The sequence below is a fragment of the Typha angustifolia genome, chromosome 13, assembly GCF_048772165.1.
Source record: "Typha angustifolia cultivar Huaian chromosome 13, ASM4877216v1, whole genome shotgun sequence".
Taxonomy (NCBI): domain Eukaryota; kingdom Viridiplantae; phylum Streptophyta; class Magnoliopsida; order Poales; family Typhaceae; genus Typha; species Typha angustifolia.
Genome location: NC_133251.1, coordinates 10,440,649 through 10,464,666, shown reverse-complemented (window position 1 = coordinate 10,464,666; position 24,018 = coordinate 10,440,649). Strand labels below are relative to the sequence as shown.

Here is a 24,018-nt window from a genome sequence, read left to right as displayed (position 1 = left end):
GAGTTAAAGGAGCTTGTAGTCGGAAGGTTGCAGCTTGTAATCAGAGCTTCTTAAAGCCTATATCACCCAAACACCAAGCAGTAGAAGGTTGAAGGAGGTTGCCTGCCGAAGTTGCCCAAATGACAAGAGCTTCTTCAAGCCTACATTATCCCTCCTAAGTTGCAAGACTTAGGCACAACTCTACACAAGTTAGTTTCTTTAATCAATTTTGGTTGAATGTCATTTTGGGGTTTTAGGGTTTAAAGACAAATTAATGTCATTTTGGGGTTTTAGGGTTTAAAGAGATTAAAACAACGAGAAGTTAATGTTTCATCTTCTGAAGTTAAATTTTGGTTTATTAAAATTCTTATAGATTTATTTGATTACAGTGAGCTCAAGCATGAGATCATCAACTGTGCTCAATTAGAATGATATGAATTATATGTTCAATTGGCCTTGTGGTAGGGGGAATTGCAAAGTAAGAACATCTATGATGCAAAAGATTAAAAATAGATGGTTCTATTATTGCCCGGGAAGAAAGGTATCATCAGTTTGCAAAACCTTTCTTGTCATATTTCATTGACATAAATATGGTAGAATAATAATGTCACTTTTACTTGAATTTGCAGGATGACAAGTGTGACCTTTTTGCATGGTGTGATAATATCAACTTTCTTCCCAAGATCTCAAATACCAACTGTACACAGTTGAGCTTAAATTGGAGTTAATGGAAAAGAAGATTGGGAAGATCTATAAGGCTCTTTGGTTGAGAATCATTCTGATGTTAGTTTTTGTATCACTCTATTTGAAGTGATTAAAAAATAACATATTTGTAATATTTTAAGAAATTTCCAACATTTTATCATTTTGTTGTAGTTCAGTTGAAAACTTATGAGTTATGTTATCTAAAGTTCAATTGAGATCCTATGAACTATATTATCTAAAGTTCAATTAAGAAATTTGGAATTAAGTGTTCGGCATTGTTTGTAGTTCAATTCAAAATTTATGGAATCAAACTATGTGCTATGTTGTTTGAAGTTCAATTGTGAACTTCTGAAGTGATTGTATGATTTATTCATCATACGGCATATCATAATAGCTTAACACAATATCCTTAAAACTTACATTCCCAAACACTATAATAGCTGAGTATAATATCCTTGATTTACTCATCAAACATACCATGGGTACAACATAACTTGAGAACACAAAATATTAAGTGCTCGGCATTGTTTGTAGTTCAATTCAAAATTTATGGAATCAAACTATGTGCTATGTTGTTTGAAGTTCAATTGTGAACTTCTGAAGTGATTGTATGATTTATTCATCATACGGCATATCATAATAGCTTAACACAATATCCTTAAAACTTACATTCCCAAACACTATAATAGCTGAGTATAATATCCTTGATTTACTCATCAAACACACCATGGGTACAACATAACTTGAGAACACAAAATAATCCCAGTGCACATCATAACTTGACACAAACACATCATAACCTGAAAAATATCATAATACATCATAGTAGGTGATAATGGAAAATACATTAGAGTATATCATAACAAAATAGACCAAATAAAGCTCTATAGACGATATTAGATCCCAATGTACAAAAAAAGGGCTTTGTAGGCCATGATAAAATGGACAAAAGATGGCTGCATCATAAGCATTTATACTTGAAACCTACAAATGATAACTATCAAAGCATTCATACTTAAAACTTACAAATGATAAAAATATATGTTATTAGGCTGGTCAGAGATTTCAATGTATATATGCTGAAATTACTTATTGTGTACTGCTTGCAAATTGATGCATAGATCTAATAATATATCTCTTCCATCCTCTCCCTCTACCACTTGCTTCACCCCTCTCTCGACTCATTCCTCTTACATTTTAAGCAAAATGTGCTCCAACAAATGCACTCTCTTCTATTGGCTCATTGCAACTTCTTCTATTGTGCTCTCACCCTCCACATTGTCCACAAACTTTGGTGGGTCTCATTAGTCTAGATGACAATAACTCCTCATTCGAACCCTTAATCCTCTTTTTTTTAGGTCTCCCTCTAGGTCGATTTCTAGGTGGAGCAAAAACATCTAGACCAACCTCAAGATCTTTTCATAACTTTTTATTTGGAAATGATGCTATACTTGCTACATATATAGCTCTATACTTCTCAATAGTGAAGTAATCATCTATATAATCAGATACATTTTGACGAATTGATAAGATGAAAACTGCAATATAAGGGAATCCATATATTTTTCATTTGCCGCATGAACAATAATGTGTATCCAATCTAACAGTGCACCTATCATCTTTGCCTTGCACTTTTGCCTCCTCATTAGCCGATCTATATGCCACACTAGCATTTATAGCCTCCTTGCAAACCTACTAAATATATTTACTGATGGTAGGTGTGTGCTTCCCTTACTAATTTTATACGTGCCTTCTACGTTGCTCCATCCGAGGCATCAGCTTTTGCCGAATATAATCTATCGAGGCAATATATGACGACCTCTATCTTTCAAGATATATCTATTAAAGAATGTAGCCCCACAGTTAGTGTAATAGTGCACCTTAGCTATAATGCCATACACACTTCTTGTCCAAGCCTACGTTTATGAATAAACTAGTCAAAAGTGAAACAGTAATTAAAAACATTCTCTAGTAGTAAATAGTTACATTATCTAATAGTAAAAGTAAAATAGTGAATAATTAAATTTTCTAATAGTTCAAAAGTAAAAAAAAAATAACATTCTCTACTAGTAGAAATGTGAAATAGTAATAAAAATAAAATAGTAAAGTTCAGATAATAATTACATTTTCATTCTATGCTCTAACCCATTCTCTAGCAGGTTTGAACAATTCCTCTAGTAATTTCATCTCATCTTTCAATTTTGGATGAATGTATGCTTTGACAGCCTCATATATAAATTTCTTATATTGCTTTTTAGGAAAATTTCTTTTGAAATTCTTACAAAAGTGTTTAAAGCATACCCTATGTTCAGCTCTTGGAAACACCTTAGCAACTATAGCATCTAGACCCTTTTGCCTATCTGAAACTAGGGTTAGATTTTCTACTTCTCTAATAGCCTTTCTGATATTGTCCAAAAACCACTTCCATGTATATCCTGTCTCAATATCGACAATAGCAAATGCTAATGAAATTTTTTTATAATTTGCATCCCAAGCTGTTACTGCAAGATCAAGGTATTTCCATTTCAAATGGCAGTCATCTAGTCCTAAATACGGCATGCAACCAGTAATAAAACCATCATTGCATGCCTTGAAACAAACAAACAAAATCTGTTGAATATACTATCTTTTGGGTTTATATCCAACTTAATTATACTGCCAGGATTTTTGTCTTCAAGCTCCCTATAAGGAGAAGAAAAGCTCAAATGATTTGTCCACATTTCCATAAAGCTTCTCAAATGCCATTTCTCTTCTTCTCCATAACCGAACATAATGCAACTGTACATGATGTGCGTCCTTGATTCTTGCACTAATAGCTTTTATTGTAAGGTTAGGTTACAATCTTATTCAGTCAATTATTTTGTTGTATATCCAACTAGATATAGCCATTTTGTTCCCATAGACATTAATAGTCTCACATGTGAACGTCTTTTACTATTTTTACTTGTATAACTAAGTCGTCACCTTGTACTTTTGATGCATGCAGCTTCTAACTATAATCAAGCTTAGCACATCTAACTATTACTCTGTGTTTCTCATTATGGATATAATATGTTTCAAAATTTTGCATATTGCAAAATCTCAAAGAGAATCTCTTAACATATACATATTATCATATAAAGTACCAAGTGTCATAGAGGATTTCTGCTTCTCTATTTCATATGCGTGAATCCTAAAATTCTTTACATCTTTGAATGAGCTATCATCTTTATCTGTATCTTCATGCATGACCTCTTCCATAATGCCATCAGAAGACTCTTCTGCAATGTTATCTTTTATATCTACATCACAATCAAATAGATCATCCACATTAGTCTCTCTACGATAACCCCTGACATCATCATAACAGTGAAGCTATTCACTTTGCTGTCCATTATTACTAGTAGAAGGATTATGTTCTTCATTAGCCATAATATACATGTCAATAATTTTTTGAATTTCACATTCATCAATCATATTGAATACATCATAATCTACGGATAGAATGACATAAGTTATTTTTTTTCTCCACATCTTTTATAGCAAATGTACATGATGCCATACTTATATTGTAACTTTGACTAAGTTTTAATATGTTCATATAGATCCTTAAAATTAGAGTAGTCTTGTTTCATTATAAAGTTAAGTTGTCTCCCATTCACATATTTTGGTAGCAATGTTTGTTGATTTGCACTCCATGTACCTCCATAATGAAATCTTGTATCAACAAAGCTATTTTTCATCTACAATACAACTATAAAAACACATATCATTAGAAACCATCACATAAGAACACACAATTTTGTAACCCATTACATTGAGAAAACCTTTAAAAAATACATAATAATATAGGGAACTTTACTTTAAAACCCATCACAACAGAAATGCTTGACATAAAACCTTTACTTAAAAATATAATAGAAATCGTTAACAAAATTTTTTCTCTTTACAAATCATAATAGAAATAAGTAAAAAATAAAACAAAAGATAAAAAAACAAAAATAAAAAATATTAATATTAAGATAACATATGTTCCTCAACAAAGGGAATGTAGAGAATATGGGGAGAGAGATGAGAGTAGGATTAGTGTGAGGTTTGATATTTTAATTTTGTGGGGTAGGATTTAGTTTTGGGGAGAAGATTTTGTGGTGGCATATGATACGACTCGATCATAATGGCTCCATTCACAACATTGGGTTCATTGGGATGAACCTATTTATCTAATTGGATTTTTGTTTGAAGAAATAAAGCTTTTTGCTGGGGGGTGTTTGAACATAATGGACCGCGTTCGAATGGGCCATGTGAACACATGCATTTACAAAAACAGAGAACATGATTTGCATATTCAAATGGCCTCAGGCCCATTCGAACACGACTATTCGAATGCCTGCACATGTTCGCAATGACAAATAACTGTAGTTGCGCATTCTAATGTGATCGGGTACGTTCGAACGCACCGCAACGAAAATTGTTGATTTGTTAGAATTTTAACTTAGTTGTTTGGGTCCTAGGGGTGAGCCTCTATAAATATGTGGAGGAAACTCTAATTAGAGTTTATTAGATAATTGAAATCAATATTATGCATTTATCTCCTTCTTTCTTGCTCTAGCCATTGGTGCCCTCTCTCACATCTTTCCTTCTACTGCCTAAGTCCTTGGTTGGCTTCCTCTAACTCCTAATCCTTCTCTTCTATAGTAACCTTTTCCTCTTCACTCCAAAAGAATTATCCCATCACCTATCTAACCATTGAAGGACTAACAAGCTAGGGTTCATCTGACCTTCGACCACTCTTCTACTGACATCTCAAGATCTAGTCATCCAAATCCTGCGATTTTGGATTTGTTTGAAATCCAAAATTCAGCAAGATCCAACGACTAGATCATCCGCAGCTTTATTTGAAAGTCACATTCTCAAACCAGTTCAGAACCATTACGCATTGGACCAAGCCGGTTCGTAACAATATAAGTTTGGTCAGGACTTTTTAAGAGTGCTTTTAGTAATATTTAAACTAGATAAATCATATATCATGGTTGATATCAGTTATGTAAAATAACATTAGAGTATTAAATGAACATTATAGGAAAAAATAAGGGGTCACCTTATAAAATCCCTAAAGACGGGATACAAATCATAAAATAGGTAAAATATAAGTGTGATTTGTAAAAATCTCTTATTATTACTCTAGTATTTTAGGTTCAATCACTAAAAACATCTCAATTTTAGTTTTTTTTTAACTGAATGATAATGAATAAAGTGCCCTCATTTGTGAGTCAAAGAAATGGCATAAATGTGTTTTTGACGAGAGAATTTGTTCTAATTGAAATAGTTTTTATTCTATCATGTGTTATCAGTTTAAATTTAGCCGGAGTATTTTCAAAGATTACTGAACAAGATAGGGATATAAATGCTAATAAAAGCAAAACACGACATGTTTTCGGTCAATTCCCCTAATAATGGAAAAAGTTTATCCCCATCCAAACGTCAGCGTTGTTATAATAAGCATTGTTCCTTCCGAGATTCGCAAGGCCACCTCAGTCAAAAGTCTATACCTTCTTTCTTTTTTTCTTTGTTTTTCTCTATTTTCTTCAAGTAACGTCTCCACTTCAAATAAACAAAATAAAAAATAATTAACGTCTTCACTTTCTTGCACTACAAACTAAAAGCTCTCGTCAAACACCAAATCCCAATAATATGGACCTTACTTACGACCCGTCACCCCAAACGTCACCATTCATAAAGAATATAAGGATCCCCTGCAACCTAGAGCTTGCGGTGTTCCCTGTGTTCTCCCCTCCACGCTATTGGTTTGGCCGAGAGTAGTGAACCATGTAGGTCCCATGGTGTTCGCGTGTTCCGCTTGGTCCATCCTCGCCAATCAATCAATAATTTAGTGGCAATAGTGGCAAAGCATGCAACAGTCAACAGAGGATCGATGATCTCGGATCTACAATCCATTCGTTCACTCTTTTCCATTAAATAATGCTAACTGCTGCCAACTTCCCCCAAATAAACAACGTCACACTTAAATACAGCAAATGGTCCATATATAGTATTCTCTTTTAATTTGAGAATGTCGTGGAAGACCCATTTTATTTAATTATATAGCACTATCAGCGATCAAATTGTAAAAAGGAAAAGGAGGAAAACATAGATGAGAGAGCATATACACCGCATAACAAGTGCAACTTGTCATACCTTTAAGAAAGCTTTTCCAAAAATAGATAAAAAATGCCCTATGGTATGAACTTCGGTTATTGGAACCTTCCTTTCTTAAGAAAACAATTTCTTTTTTTTTTTTATAAAAATGATAATCAAGTTAATATTTTTGGCCATTGATTTTAGAGATTTTTACATCATTGCTATCTGATTTTTTTAAAAATATATTATAAATCATTGTGCTATTTTAAAAATATCAATCCGTCTAACTAATCATTATTAAAACACAACTCAGATTTAAGAAAAAGAGACTAATTTAATCTTCCAGAAATTATTTTAAATAGTTTAAAAATTATCTTGTACTATACAAACAACAAAAAGATCTTTCATATGAGGCAACAATAATTGGTAAAAAATTTACCTTCTTCAAAATATTTTGATATTTTTAAAAAATAATATATATAAAAAAGAAACCCTTAATTTTAACTCACCTCACCTTAATATCTAAAAGCACGAAAAGAAAATATTCCATTATATTCAGAGCGATATTTTAAAATTTATGAGTCAACATAGAGCGGCATAATTCTAGTCAAGGACCCATAGTAACGGATGACGTTTTTCCTTTTTCTTTCTTTTGAGGTAATAGTAACGGATAACGTTACTGCCCACGTATTTTCACCCTAATTGACTCATTTATGGAAGCACAGGAACCTGCCACATCAGACAATAAAACTAATTATAATATGAACCACTTCCATTCCATGGGGGCTGCACTTAGCGGGCTTTCTCATCAGCAGACACGTCTGTCATTAGAGCATCCGTGCCGAATCTTCTCTCGTTCACACAAAAAGAAAAAAGAAATAAGATTTAACATTTGAGAAGAAAATAGAAAAATTAGAAACTAGAACCATCGAGCATCCGGCATATACCTTTAACCCTCCTCTCGTGTCTTTCCTTAAGACCAGCCATTTCCAACGGAATAATTTCCGAGACTTATTCCGACAAAATTAAAGTTAGAAGAAAGAAAAGAAAAAAAACAAACAAACAAGTAGAATATATGACTTCTTTCCGTTTTTCCAATGGCCTTAGGCTATTCAAAAAGCAGATAGTAATTCTCCTCCTCGATCCGTATATATATATATATATATCTCTCTCCTACTCTTTTATGTATCCCGACTCAGCCTAAGAAATATGGCCACCTGCGTCGAGAATTGCCGTATAAAAGCCATGTTAAACTGCCCCTCCTTCAACCCCACTCGATCCAAACTCGAAGCCAATTCTTTCTTCACCTTCTGCGACGCCGCCATCGATGAGGAGGAGGAGGAGGTGGTGGAAGACGAAGTCTGGGCCGAGCTGCAAGAAGAAGCTCGCTCCGACGTCGAGCACGAGGTGATACTGCAGAAGTACTACTTCGACGTCGTCCTATCCCACCACTCCCTCGAATCGGCTCTCTCGGCTCATCTCGCGAGCAAGTTAGCGATCCCCTTCGTCATGCCTAGCAGCGTGCTCCAGGGATTGTTTTACAGTACGTTCGTGAAGGATGTCGAGATCCAGAGAGCGGTCCGAGCCGATCTCCGCGCGGCGCGCGACCGCGACCCGGCGTGCGCGAAGATGGTACACTGCTTCCTTTACTACAAGGGGTTCTTGGCGCTGGAGGCCCACCGAGTCGCGCATAGGGCTTGGGTGGAGAGAAGGATGGCGGTAGCGCTGCTGCTCCAGAGCCGCGTGTCGGAGGTGTTCGCGGTGGACATCCACCCCGGAGCGAGGATTGGGGAGGGAGTCTTATTAGACCACGCCACCGGAGTCGTCATCGGCGAGACGGCGGTGGTCGGCGACAACGTCTCGTTGCTTCACAACGTGACGCTGGGCGGCACCGGGAAGACTGGCGGCGATCGCCACCCGAAGATCGGCAAAGGGGTGCTGGTCGGCGCGGGGACGCAGATCCTCGGGAACGTGAGGATCGGGGAAGGGGCGAAGGTGGGGGCCGGGTCGGTTGTGCTGAAGGAGGTGCCGGAGAGGACGACGGCGGTGGGGAATCCGGCGAAGTTGGTGGGGGGAATGGATAATCCGGTGAGGATGGAGGGGATGGCCGGGCTGATCATGGAGCAAACCTCGTGGTCGGATTACAAGAAAGGAGGAGTATGAGGTTAATACTTGCTTGTAATTTTGGTAGATAGTTACTGGTGGTGGTAGGAGTTCAAAGCTACAATTGAGCTCCTCGTTGTGTTTTTTCTTCTTTTTTAATAGAGATAAGTGGGAACTTGTGACCCAGAAAAAGATTTGATATAGTGGCTGGAAAGTAATTGTCTTCTTTACATATTTAAAGGATTCTAAATTGTATAAGTGCTAGGTATGTAGCTTTCAGATTCAGAAGAGCTAGAGCTTAGTCAACTTCTACCGATATCGAGAAGACTCGTGTTAATTATATCAGAGCCTATTCAGTATTGACTTGGAACTCATTCTACTGGGCTCGGCCCACTCCCAGACCCAAAATCCGCAGTCCCGACTGAGGCTCGGCCCATCAAAGGCGAAAGCCCTCGTTTATCAAGAACTACCAAAACCCCATTCATGTCCAACATCTTAAAATCAGATCCAAACCCAGCCCGAGATTGTTTTGACCAGCTCGATCTGAACGCCTACTAGATGGGCTCTTGGCCTGTCTATTACGGGTCGGCCTGAGCCCGTGCATGGGATCCGTTTGATTTGATTAGAACCCCTATACGTGGCTAACTAGACTCATTTCTTAGTTTTATTTTAGGTATCTTAAATTAAGGTAAGAATATTGAGTGTTTAGTTGTAAGTTAGACTAAAAGTGTAATTATCACTTTCGATATGATATAAAAGAAGTAAAATAAGTGTTGATTTTGAAAGAAAATAAGAATATGTAGGACAAATAAACCAAATTGTACCGAAAAACTCTTTTAAGCCTGCTCTTGTAGTTATGATTTTTTTAATAGTCTTGCAAAATTATAAACCCACATGTAAAATTATTTAAGGAAAAAACTCTCAATATTACAAACTTTATTTGGAAAAAGAAAATTAAAGTAAAGTATTATAAGCTTATAAATATTTGCGAGCTTAGAAGCACACAACTTTGTAATTCCCTTAATAAGTTACTATAGACTTAGTAAGTTTTAATTTTTTTTTTAGAGAGATGTGTTTATTTAGAGGGAAATTAGAGATATATTGAAGAAGATTTGAAACATGGGTATTAGTAAATGTGATAAGAAAAAGTGAAAAGTATTTATTTTTTTAGAAAATTTAAGGATATGTCATATTCATAGTACAAAAATATTATTATTGAATTATAAAATATAAATGCAAGTTATTTTAGGGGTAAATTTGTACAGTGGGAAGAATTTAAACTTATACACTAAAAATTCGATAGTAGAAAGATATGACTCTTAGACATAGAGATATGTAATATAAAAGACTAAGTCAAAACTCAAAAACTAAATCCGAATTGGTTTAGAAAAAAGCTAGGTCCTACTAGATTTAGAAAATCGAATAAGAAATCAAACTTTGGCAACCAAAATCGATATGAGATAAACTTCTAAATACTACTCTAACTATGGAAATCAAACTCAAGTCGGTAAGAGAAAATCCAAGAGTAGAAGATGAAAAGCCAAATAATAGTAAGAAAAATAAAAGCATGGCAAACATAATGACATAATTTTTTTTTTCTTTTCTTGACATAGAAAATCTCTTAGTATGTCAAGAGGAAAAAACTATAGATTAGCTTAAATCGGATCAATCTATATCATATCATTGACATAAACAAAAAAATACTTATAACCCTTTAGATGGTTTGCTGCCTATGTGTTGAAGTCTACATCTTGTATTCAAAATCAGTCTTGATTAACTACTCCATGATAAGATTGTCTCCGCATTTAATTCACAATATGTCTCTATAAATCACTCCTCAAACTCCTCGCGTTAGTGATGGTAGTTGATGTAGACTCAGTTCAATTCTTCTGATGCTCTCGATCAAATCTCTAGTACAGAATTAGCATTTGAACATATATAGAAGCTCTACTTATAATAGGTAGGCATTTAACTCTGTGAACTAGAGTACTCTTCTAAGTTAAGATCCTAAATTACTTACTTGGATAAATATCTTAACCTTTAGTTCTTAGTCTTTTAAATAGAGGTAAGGAACATCTATGATTCATATAAGGGCAAGCTCAAGGATCTCCAAAACCATTTCTAATTCAAAACTTTTCTTTGCTGTCCTACGCATATCGTCCGGGCACCATTTATCTCATTTGCTTCTTTGTACAATTTGATTTTTCGTTCATTATGTAATTTAACCATAAATATGAATCTAATTTGTATAACTCAAATAAAAGTGATTTTGTTCATGAATTTTCCATTACAAAAATATCGCTATTATAATCTTCACTTTGGCAATTTTGTGATAAAATACAATTTCTAAACAATTATCTTGGAGTTTATAAATTTTCTTAAGTTCAAGACACATGAGCGTACTTCAAATTTGTCATAAATCTCTTTAAAGAACACAAATATTAGGACAATCTCATGAAATGAATATATTATAACATTAATTTGATACAAAATTTTCTTAAGTCCGTTTGTTAATAGATGATAGGGATTTTAGGATGAATGAATAAGTAGTTAATTATAATTGATAAGGATTGTGTGATATTTAGTTTATTTTATTTTTAATTAGCTGCATGTATTAGTTTGCAATACTAATAATAATATTCTTAATTTTAATGGCTCAAATTTCACTAAACCTAAAGTAACATTAGTAGATCATACAGTCCTTAAATCTTTTGTGTCTTAATTGAATATGATCTATTTTCATAGTTTCATATTACTTTGGTGGATTAATTTAGGAGCAACAATCCATTTTTCTACAACAATGCAGGGATTTCTGTTGCAAAGAACTCCTACAAAAGAAACTTATGTATTATATTTAGAAACAGAATGCATTTGCATGTAGAGTTTGTGGGGATATTTAGAATTATTTTGGATGCAGTTTCCATTTAGAACCTAAGAACACCTTATACATTCCTAGGTATTCCAAGAACCTAACTTCTTTTGTTAAATTAGACCAATTTAATTATTCATTTAATTTTATAATTACAATTTTACCCTTCAGTTTGATTCCCAACCTATTAGTTCATATCACCAAATCCATTTAATCATGCATACAAATGTTCAGCGTGGAAAAATAAATAAGAAACCTTCCATGCTATGGCGTAGAATGCTAAAACATATCTCAGAAGAAAGAATGCATCGACTCGTCAAAGTGAGATTTATCTTATCTTGATTCCTCTAATTATAGGGGATGTATGGATTTCATAAAGATTAAAAATCTTATAGCCTTCAAGAAAAGCGTGAAATGGAGTAATGAAACATTAGGAGTTGATTCATAGAGGTATATGTGTCCCATTTCCTCATTGTATATGTGAGAACAAATATTTCATCATATTTACTAATGATTATTCTAAATATGGTTATATATATTTGCTCGTTGAGATATTAAAATCCATTAGAACCTTTTAAATTTTTTAAAAGAGTGCTAAAAATCAACAAGGTAAAAGGATCAAAGTAATTAGATCAGCTAAAGGTGGTGAATTTTATAATAAACACACCGACGCAGGTAGAGTTATAAGTCATTTTGGGAAGTTTCTAGAAGAGTGTGGCATTGAAGCTCAATTCTTCATGCCTCACAAACCAAGTTAAAATGGTATTGCTAAAAGAAGAAACTGAACCCTTATGATAAATAACTGTTTACTTCCTTTATTTCTATGGAGTGAAGTCTTAATAGACTGCTATTTATTTGTTAAACATACGTCCTTCTAAGATTGTACTTAAAACTCTTTATGAGTGATGGATAAGAATGAAACTTAGTTTACTACCTTTATATATTGGGGTGTCTAGTAAAGGTTAAGATATATAATCCACATGAGAAGAAGTTGGACCTAGGACACTAACTATATATTTTATTAGATATTCAAAGAGATTCAAAGGATATGTATTATATTATTCGTCACTCCGAATTCGAATTATAGAAGTTATGAATAATAGAAATTCATCCTAGTGAGCAATGTCATGGTGCAAAAAATAATGTTTGGAAATTTATTGAATTACCTGAAGGATCAAACCCGTAGAATCAAATAGGTTTATAAAACCAAAAAAGCCTTCAAAGACAATATAGACATACATAATGACAAATTTATAGAAAAAAGATTCACTCAAATAGAAGGTATTAATTACATCTTAGTGGGCAATGTCATAGTGCAAAAGAACAATGTTTGGAAATTTATTGAATTACATGAAATATCAAACCCGTAGAGTGCAAATAGGTTTATAAGACCAAAAAAGCCTCCAAAGATAATATCGACACACATAAAGACAAATTTGTAGAAAAAAGATTCAATCAAATAGAAGGTATTAATTACAAGAGAAAATTCTCTTAATCTCTTAGAAATACTTATTCAAAATAATCATGACATCAATAGCGCATTTTGTCTTGAAGTTATATTAGATGAATGTGAAAGTAGCTTTTCTCAATAGTGATCTTAATTAAGAAGTTCATATGGATCAACTTAAAAGTTCTTACATAAAGACAAAAAAATATCCAGTATACAGACTAAAGAAATTGATATATAGACTTAAATAGTATCTTAAATTAAATGATGTAATAATGACTATTTTTTTAAGAAATTAAAATGTTGTCAATGTATAGATTTAAATATTAGTGGGAGCTAATTCATAATTTTATTCTATATAGTAATGGCATTCTACTTACTAGTAATGATCTGGGGCTTTTACATGACACTAAACTATTTCTCGATAAAAACTTTGAACCGAAGGATATGGGTGAAGCCTTCTATGTCCTAAGCATAGAGATTCATAGAAGCAAGTCGAATTGTACTTTGACTATCTTAATAAATCTACATTTATGTAATTTCTAAGCCCATGTTTGTTTTGAGTTTAGGGACCTCCCCTGAAGTGGTTTAGAGACTCCTGAACTAGTTCAGTAATTAAATATCTTTTATCCTTTTCATATCTAATCGAGTTTACTTTTTAAAAATTTAAAATTAAGAAATAAGACTAACTAATCGAGTTTGAAGCTTAGTCTCAAATCAAATAAGACCTAAACGATTTGGTATGAGTACATGTAAATATGGTATAGCTCATATCCCTAAATGTGACATATTTAGTGAATCATAATGCCTAAGGAATATAATTGAAAATAATATAAATAAAAAATATTTTATATACATCCTCTTGTAGTAGCTTGATATATGCTCGATTATGTATTCATCTAAATATTATTAAGCAGTAGGAGTACTTAGTATATACCAGAATAACATAGGCATAACACACAAGGAGACAACTGAAAAATTTATGAGGTATTTTCAAGGGACTAGAGACTATATGCTGACTTACAGAATATCAAACAATCCTGAAGGCATTCCGAACTGCAAAGCATAATCTTCGGCATGTCTTGCACATTAAGCAAGCATATGTAGCTGGAACAAACTAAGCATATTAAGAAAATAAAGAGTCAGATTTCATTGGATACCTAGGGGACTGCAGATCAATATTAGGATATATATTTATGCTCACAAAATTGAAATTGATCACCTCATCTATAATTTGGCTTAAAGCAACATCTCATGTGTTATAATTGTGAAATTTTATTATAGAACTTCAGACAATTGATTCCATTTTCAGACATTGAAAATATATTGTGATAATTGAGTAGCTATCTTCTTTCTGATAACAAGAATATAGAAGGGCCTACTCATATCGAGATCAAGTATTATATTACTAAGGAGAGGATAAATAAAGGTCACATGTCAATTCTTCCTATCGGCACTGTGACGATGATGCTTGCAAATCCTTTGACTAAAGGGCTAGCACCATAGTTCTTTGCGTTGATCTTTTTCTCTAAGTTAAAAAAAAACTAACTCATGATTTTATAAAATCGTACATATATTTCATTTTCAAAATAAATTAAGTTCAGTACATAAATTAATCTAGTTATTCTTTTGATGACCTAGTATTTCACGATCCTCGAACTTTTGATCAATTTAAGTCGGTCATAGTTTTCTAATTTATTTAAAAATAATTTCTATTTGGTTAAAAAATATTTTACCTATTCATAATAGGTAGGATACGATAAGAATAAAAGAGTTATGATGATAAAAAAAAATTCGGCTCCTCCATCATCTATAAAAAGATAAATCATATTCCATAAATGGTATTGCATTCAATAAGGTAGGTGAAATGGAGAAAGCTTACTAATTCCTTATATTTGGAGATCTAAGACATAAAGGCGACCACTTCCTTAGTTCGTCTTCCTATCTACTATGCCAAACATGTAAGTCGTTAATGGTTGGTGCACAAGCTCCCAATATAGTGATAGAGCATCATTGCTTATGAACTTAATTATTTAAAAAAACAATCAATCGATAAATTGCACACAGAAAAATCTTTTTCTTTTACGTTTTATTTTATTTCAGAGTCGCAAATTCTTCGCGTTCAAAGGGCCAAACTAGTAGTGCCGTTATACAATAGGTTAGAACTGTTACCCTGTTACCAAAGCCTTAGACTTTCATCATGAGGACCACAAGATCTGATGTATTCTCTCCAAACTCCAAAGTAAAGCCCAGAATAGAGCTAAGACCACCGTACCAACCAAACCCCACTTTTGTTTTGGCAACATAACTGCAAGTAAGACACAAAAAGAACTACCAGACAAGGGACTCCCGTTCAAGCATATAATTGTCTAATTATTTCAGCTATCTTCTACTTGGATGCATACCAACCAAAACCCTCTCCCATGAACTAACTTGCTTGTGGCATCCATATATTCGTTTCCTTCTTTCTTGTGAAAGTTTAAACGGCAACAGCGATTAGGATTAATTTTGATATACTTAACTACTAGAAAAAAAAAAAACTGCTATGATGTTGTGTGAGTAAATTGTAAATCGTAATTTTATTTTACAAATATATTATCATATCATGATTATTTTTACTACTCGTGACTAAAAATAATTTAACTTAATTCATCATAATTCACATAATTTAGATACCATCACAAATAACATTACAGATGAACTGTTAATATCAGAACCTTTTAACTACAAACATATTCAAATTTATTAAATTATAATTAATTATATTCTAATATATATCCTCTATCTCCTCTCTTCCACAACAACTTCTCTCCCTTCACACCAAGAACTAACCCTAATATTTATCTAGCCATTGGAGGACTGTCAAGCTAGGATATAAATTTCAGAACCATTGCCGATTGGATTAGGTTGGTTCATAACAACTGATATCGGAGCCAACCTTCCTCGGACCACTATGGCTACCACAAGATCCAAGGCGACTAAGCAAGTAAGTGATCAAGGCATAGAGACGGACCGCATGGCTATATTAAGATCTCCATCCCCTTAAAGTTCTTGAGGACGGACAAAAAGTCCGCCTAATCTCGCGCAAAACTTAGCACTTATGGCAAAAATATTGTTGGAGATTAAAGCCACCCTTGCTAATAGGAATGAATACCCTCCAAGACATACCCCTGAGCGTCATCAAAGACATAAGGAACCCCTTTTACCTAGAGAGGAGAATTGACAAGGACCGATCCTGGAGGCACATTGGTGACAAGGTAATGAATCACACAGGCATCGCACCGACTTACCTCCCTTGCACCGGAAGGAACCTATGGCCTCACACCCAGAGGAGGAGCCTTTGGATAAGTGGGAGGAACTCCCTCATCAGCCAAGGGTCCAACAACAAGAGCCACTTCGCTGAGGACGCGAGAACGAGCACGACCAAATGCTACAACCTCGTACCGTTCGAATCGATTTTCCTAAGTTCAATGGTAAGGACCTATTAGATTGGATTTATAGGATGGAGCAATTCTTCACATATCAAGGGACACTTAATCATCAAAAGGTGTCATTGGCTTCATTCCACCTTGAAGACGTAGTGGTGAGATGGTATCAAACAACGCATCGCGCACACCCCTTTGCCACTTGGGAGGAGTTCGTCGATGCACTTTGTGTGCATTTCGAACTTTCGAACTATGAAGACTTCCAACCCACCTTGATGAAACTAACCTAAAAGACTTCTATAAGAGCCTGTGAAGAGAAGTTCGAAAGAATTAGAAATAGAGTCCATGGGTGGTCGAATTCGACCCTTAAAAGTACTTTCATCTCCTAGCTTTGTCGTGATATCCAAGCAAAAGTCAAGGCTATTTGTCCTACATCCTTACTAGAGGCCTTCTCAATGGCTCAAATAATGGAAGAAAAGATAAAGGAATTGAAAGCTACTCACCGCCCCAATTAGAGCGTTATGGACCTGCATGTTAACCCGAGACCATTGGTCTCGGGAATGGCATGTTCAGGGTGGGTTCGGCCAAACTTTAATCAGCCAAACCCACCACTGACAGGCCCTGACTCTAGGGGACAGCCAAGGGTGACAGGGCGACGCCTCACTAATACACTTAGTTAGGATTTTTTCTTATTGCATTAGTTGTTTATTTTTATTAAAATAAAATTTATGTAGGTCACGTTTGAACACAGAAAGGGTCGCGTTCGAACGCTCTTGTGAATGCCTGCATCAGGTTCGCAAATAAAAAGAATGCATATTGTGCGTTCGAACGTGGTCGGGCGAGTTCGAACGCCCGCATTCGAACGCCTGCATCGCGTTCACACATATAGAGATGGAGCTTTTGAGTGAGTTCAAACACGATCGGGCGCATTCGAACGCGATCGACAAAAATCCTTTAGAATTAGGGTTTCATATTGTTTTAGACTTGTTGGCTAGCCTCTATAAATATGTGGATGATAGCCAAATTCATTATGCTATTGGATTATTGATTTCTTGCCTCCTATTTTCTCTCTAAACTCTCTCCCTCCTCCCTCTTCACTATCGTTCCACATTTACCGTTGGCAAGATTTCTTCTAACTTCTAATCTCCCTCGACTGTCGAGCCACCCCTCTTGTTTGGGGCCTCGACCACTTCGTTCTTTTCGTCTACTTTCCTTAATCACATCCACAATCCACCCTCATCTCCATACCCATCCATAACCCGTCACCATCACCACCACCCATGTTATTTTATATTTTTGTCCTAATTGTAGTTCGAATTTGCGAAGGGTGTAAATACGAAAGTTGTAGATCAAGAAGTTATGAATCTAACTCACTTACTTTCTTAATTTTATGACTAATAAAGAATATCTAACAAATATTTTCCCACGATTGCACGGACTGCTTCCTACAATAAATTCAAATCTTAAGGAATTGTTTCATAGCCGATCTTTTGGTACAAGAACCCATCACTAACACCAGTAGAGGTCAAAGATTGGCGTTCGAAGGGCTTATGCTTCTATTGCGACGAGCGCTTCACACCGGGCCACAAATATGCCAAACAGCCCGCAGCCATCATGCTCATGGAAGAGATGATTGAGAAAAATCCTATTGAAGATTTTGAAGGGCAGCAAGTGGAAGAAATAAGCCATATCGAAGAAGACAACCCGCTAGAAGTTCAAGCCGAACTCTTCTTCCATTCGCTTGCCAGCGAATCAATTCCGAAAACCTTTGGGTCGAAGGTATGATTAAGAAGAAAAAGGTGTTAATTCTTATTGATTCGGAAAGCACCCATAATTTTGTGGATCTACGGATGGTACGGCAATTGGGATTAGAGTCGAAGCCTTCTAACGGCTTTGATGTGATCATTGGAGATGGCACCGTGTTGAGAACTGAGGGCATATGCCGCAAGGTCCAACTGCAAATTCAAGGCCATGCCTTCCGAATTGATCTTTACTCGTTGGCTCTTCGAGGAGCCAACATGGTGCTTGGGGTGCAATGGCTTTGGAATCTTGGACCGGTCACCTTTAACTTCACTATCATGGCGATGGAGTTCAGATACGAAGGCAAACCGATCCAATTAACGGCAGCATCAAACGTAGAAACCTTTGGAGCACTACAGTCCCTAGAAGGATTGCCGAAACTTGGGTGCTGCGAATTCCTCATGCAACTCATCAAGGGGACCTAAAACATGGATGATTCAGCACCTTTACCCATTGATTTAAAAGCTATTTTGTAAAAATTTGAAGATGTGTTCTAGTAGCCTCAAGGACTGCCACCACTTAAAGTGCAAGACCATCGCATCGAGATCATGTCAGGGATGGGTCCAGCCAATGTGAGGCCATACCGATATCCATTCATCCAAAAGGAGGCTATATCAAAGATGGTCCAAGAGATGTTGTCCAGCGAGATGATAAGACCAAGTAAAAGCTCATATTCTTCACCAGTCTTACTTGTGCGGGAGGACGGGTCGTGGCGATTTTGTGTAGATTATTAAGCTCTCAATTCTGTCACCGTCAAAGATCAGTACCCTATCCTGGTGATTGAAGAGTTATTAGATAAATTGGCTAGTGCATGTTATTTTTCAAAGTTGGATTTGAGAGCTGGATACCATCAAATCAAAGTCGAACTATCCGATGTACACAAGACGACGTTTAGAACTCATGATGGACACTATGAGTTCCTGGTCATGCCTTTCGGTCTTACCAATGCCCCAGCCACTTTTCAGAGCTTAATGAATGATATCTTTATGCCTCACTTAAGGCAATATGTGTTGATATTCTTTAATGATATATTGGTATACAGTCGGACATGGGAAAAACATTTGAGGCATCTTTGGACGGTACTTGGACTACTTCGACAACACGAACTAAAAGCAAAGGACTCCAAGTGTTTATGGGAGCAGCAAAGGGTCGACTTCCTAGGTCACATCATATCAAAAGATGGAGTGGAAGCAGACCCTAAAAAGATCCAAAGCATGGTGGATTGGTTGCTGCCAAAGACTACCAAGGAGCTGCGTGGTTTCCTTAGTTAACCGACTACTATCGTTGGTTTGTAGCGAACTATGGCAAGGTGACAGCTCCCCTCATGGCCTTGCTATGAAAGGGTGCATTGTTATGGACGGACAAAGCTAGGAAAGCATTTGAAGCCATGAAGAAGGCAATGGTCTCAACTCCGGTTCTTACCTTAGCAGATTTTACCAAACTGTTTATCATTAAGTGTGATACATCGGGAGTCGGTGTGGGGGCGGTTTTAATGCAAGAGGGAAGGCCTGTAGCCTACATGAGTAAGGCTCTTTCCGAGTGATCACAGCTTCTATCTACCTATGAAAGAGAGATGCTCGTCATCATTCATGCTATCACCAAGTGGAGGCTTTATCTCATTGGGCGCCGCTTCACGATCCGCACAAATCATAGGAGTTTATCATATTTTCTTGGGCAGCGCATTCATACACCAACCCAACAGAGGTGGGTGTCTAAGCTACTCGGATATAACTACGAGATCGTGTACAATAAAGGGACTAAAAATAGCATCGCCGACGCCTTATCTAGATACCCGAACCCAGCCGAGTTGGCAGCAATTTCAGCACTAATGGATGACCTTGCTGCAGATCCCAACTATAGACAAGGGGTGTTGATGAGGGACGAGCTCTTGATAGACAAGGGTAAGATCATTATTCCAGCTGACCGTCAATTGCGCCTAGAGTTGATGCGCCACTTCTATGACTCTTCCATGGCTGGATATGAAGGGGTGTTACGCACCTACAAAAGATTGAGTCAGAGTTGCATATGGGTTGGGATGAAGAAGGATGTACAGGTCTATATCAAAGCTTGTGAAGTGTGCCAAAGGGCAAAAACGAAGTTGGTAAAACTTGCTAGATTACTTCAACCACTTCCAATTTCGATGAAGGTTTGGGAGGATGTCGTCATGGATTTCATTGATGGTCTACTCAAGGCCAAGGGAAATTCTGTTATATTGGTGGCGGAAGATCGCATCAGCAAGAGTGCGTATTTTTCAGCTTTAGCGCATCCTTATACGACAAAAGGGTTACGAAGGTTTATGTGCGCGACGTGGCCAAGATGCATGGTATGCCAAAATCAATTATTTTAGATCGTGATCCTATATTTATGAGTCAATTTTGGCAGGAATTCTTTGCACTCCAAAGGCCAAAGGACTACCTTCCGGATGAGTTCAGCTTATCATCCTCACACGGATGGGCAATCTAAAGTGTTGAATTATTGTTTAAAGCAGTATTTGAAGTGTTTTGTGGGCGAGCAACCACGACACTAGATATCTTATTTGTCATGGGCGGAATGGTCATACAATACAGCTTTTCATTCGGCCATTGGCATGACCTCGTTTGAGGCCGTCTATGGACGACTACCTCCCACCTTGCAGACATACTTGCCATCAGCCTGAATTGAGCAAACTGAGGTGGATGCAGTTTTGCTAGATCGTGATGAGGTGTTGAGGAGACTCAAAATACACTTAGCGGCTACCCAAAATAGGATGAAGCAAGTCTATGACCAGAGGCACCAAGAAAGGTCCTTTTCGATTGGGGATTGGGTCTTCATCAAGCTCCAACCATACCGGCAAAGCTCAGTTAGACCAATTCCCAATCAAAAGTTAGCTCCAAAATTTTATGGACCATATCAGGTGATCGAGAGGATTGGGCCTCTAGCATATTGTCTTGTCTAGACTTATCGGAGGAGGTGCGGATACACCCAGTATTTCACGTCTCAAATCTCAAGGCTCAAGTTCCTCCTACCAAGCCCATCAAAGGTGTTCCACTTGAACCAACGATGACGGAAGCTGAGGAGTCTAAATTCGAACTAAGTACCCCTACTCCAGTTTGAATCCTAGCTCGCCGACGCACTTGAGTTTAGGACGAGTGCATGACTGAGATTTTGGTGGAGTGGCAAGGACGCCCAGTAGATGAGGCGACATGGATACCTGAAGCCGACTTCATGGACCGTTATCGTGAGCTGACACCTTAAGGGCAAGGTGCACGGAATCATGGTGGAGTGATACGATTCGATCCATATTGGCTCCACGCGTGACATTGGGTTAATAGGAATAAGCCTATTTATCTAGTTGAGTATGTAAAAGCAATAAAATTAATTTTTACCAGGGTGCGTTCGAATGCAAGGACCACGTTCGAGCTCGTGCTTCTCTTGCTCTAGTTGAAGTAGCAGAAAAAGGAGAAGTCGAAGTTCTAGTCTCGGTTGCTGTTGACGCCTACATCATGTTCGAACACCTGCATCACGTTCGCATCGACAAAAGATGGAATTGGTGCATTTGAACGGAAACGGGCGCGTTCGAATGCCTACATCACGTTCGCATCGGTAAAGAACGGAAATTTCGCGTTCGAACGCAATCGGACGCGTTCGAACGCACCGCGGCGAAAGTGTGAGTTTTGTTAGGGATTTTTAGGGTTATTTGGAGTGTTTAAGTTAATCAAGGAGTTCTTAGAGTGAGCCTCTATATATATGTGGAGGAAACCCTAATTGATGTCTTATCTTATTATTGGAATTAGATTTGGCCTTTATCGCCTTCTCTACTTGTCTCTAGCCATTGGCGCCCTCTCCCACCCCCTTTCTTCCACCGCCCAAGTATTTGGTCGACCTCTTCCAACCTTTATCCCCCCTCTTCCACAACAACTTCTCTCCCTTTACACCAAGAACTAACCCTAGCATCCATCTAGCCATTGGAGGGCTATCAAGCTAGGATCTAAGTTTCAGAACCGTTGCAGATCGGATTAGACTGATTCGTAATAGCTCACCTCATTTACACCCCTAGTTGCAATTTAGTAATATTTTACTTTTCGGGAGGGGGGCAATTGGGTAGTTTAGAAAGTTAGAATAAATCATTAATAATTTGGTGATTCCTTTTCACTTGGTTGGAAAGAATTTTCTATAAGATAAAACTGATCTATACGAAAGAAACCTTTATTCGTCGTAAGCACGTTACAAAAATGAGCAAGAGCTTTGAAATATAAAATCTAAAAATTACCTAAACTCACAGTGAAAAAAAAAAAAAAAACTTTTTACTTTCTTTGTTTTCTTTTAGATTTAGCACACGAAGAAAAAAAAAGACTGAGCGGAAGTACTGTAAAAGTTGCCACGCTCGTAACTGGTGCCGATCTGCTCCCTCGCTTCTCTGGGATCCTCAAGCCGATCTGCATGGTTGGCGAGAACCCCAATGTGAATGTCCAGCTTTTGTATTTATTTGTTGGATTTTAAGTGCCTCAGAGAGCACGGTGGTCTGATGTTGACTTTAGCCCTACTTTGCTTGGGAAATCTTTTCCAGCGATTTCGGCGTACGGCCTTGTCTCGTGAGGCCTTAGTTTTAAATTCTTGCAGTTACAGAACTGCAGTTGCAGTTGAAGTCTCACATCTCAATGATATTAATACATAACATCAGCCGTAGCAACCCCCCACCCCACCCCACCCCACCCATATGACAGCCATAAATGCTTATTTGTGACTTACTCTTTGAACTGTTCATTGGCATAGTATTTCTATGCTGTTCACATTTTGTTTACTCAAATATCTTTATGCTCATCTTATTACAGTGGGTCTGGGTAGAAATTGATATCGTTGCTTGGTGTTTACCTCGTGTTCCTTTTTCTAGTTGTTTAATCTCTTGTCCCTATGTCTTTTGTCTCTTCTCCTTGGCCAGCTACTGCAGGTATTTGTTTTCGTTATTTCACGTCAGGCTATAGCTAAGCTAAATGGTGCAGAGATATCCATGCAACCTCATCTCTTTGGCCTGCTGCTCTGCTCTGCTCGTTTATATGTACCACAGTTTACATATGGCTACAGCTAATAGGATCAATGATATCTCTTGGAGTGTGAATACTTTGATAAATGGAGGAGGAGCTCGTGATGGTGCACGGAAGGGGAGAAAGCTAGCCCTGAGTTGCTTCATCGACAATTTTTGCTTCTTGGATTTATGTGATGCTACGTGTTTATAGAGGGCCTGAATAGTACAATGGCTGTTGTTGACTTTGGACCGGCGAGGTTAAAAATATTCACCACCTGCATGCAGTCATTTGTAATTTTTGGGGAAAGGAGTTGTAATGTGAGGTATGGATACATCTCTCTCTCCCTTGTCTTGTGGAATCTCCTTTCTTGAAAAACGATAAAAGAAAAAAAGTTATGTTAATATTGATATCTACTCCGAGTATAACCTTGAGAATTTAATATGCACTAAAATGCCAGAAACCTACATGCCGAGAAGGCTACCCCACCTTTTGCACAAACAATTTCAGCAAGATAAACACATTAAATATGTTTTGGAGGAGTTAGATTTTACAAATAAAACTCATATATAT

At 36.7% G+C, this 24,018-nt stretch overlaps 1 protein-coding gene and 1 pseudogene across 1 annotated transcript; one reads left to right on the top strand and one right to left on the bottom strand.

Annotated features, from left to right (window-relative positions):
* Window positions 1-3: 3 nt before the first annotated feature.
* LOC140773247 (uncharacterized) lies at window positions 4-3,429 on the bottom strand (annotated as a pseudogene).
* Window positions 3,430-7,555: 4,126 nt separating this feature from the next.
* On the top strand, window positions 7,556-9,238 carry LOC140774088 (serine acetyltransferase 1, chloroplastic-like). Its single transcript, XM_073116938.1, has one exon. It carries the CDS (start codon window positions 8,011-8,013, stop codon window positions 8,962-8,964), a length of 954 nt encoding a protein of 317 aa, XP_072973039.1. The 5' UTR covers window positions 7,556-8,010; the 3' UTR covers window positions 8,965-9,238.
* The last annotated feature ends 14,780 nt before the right edge of the window (window positions 9,239-24,018 follow it).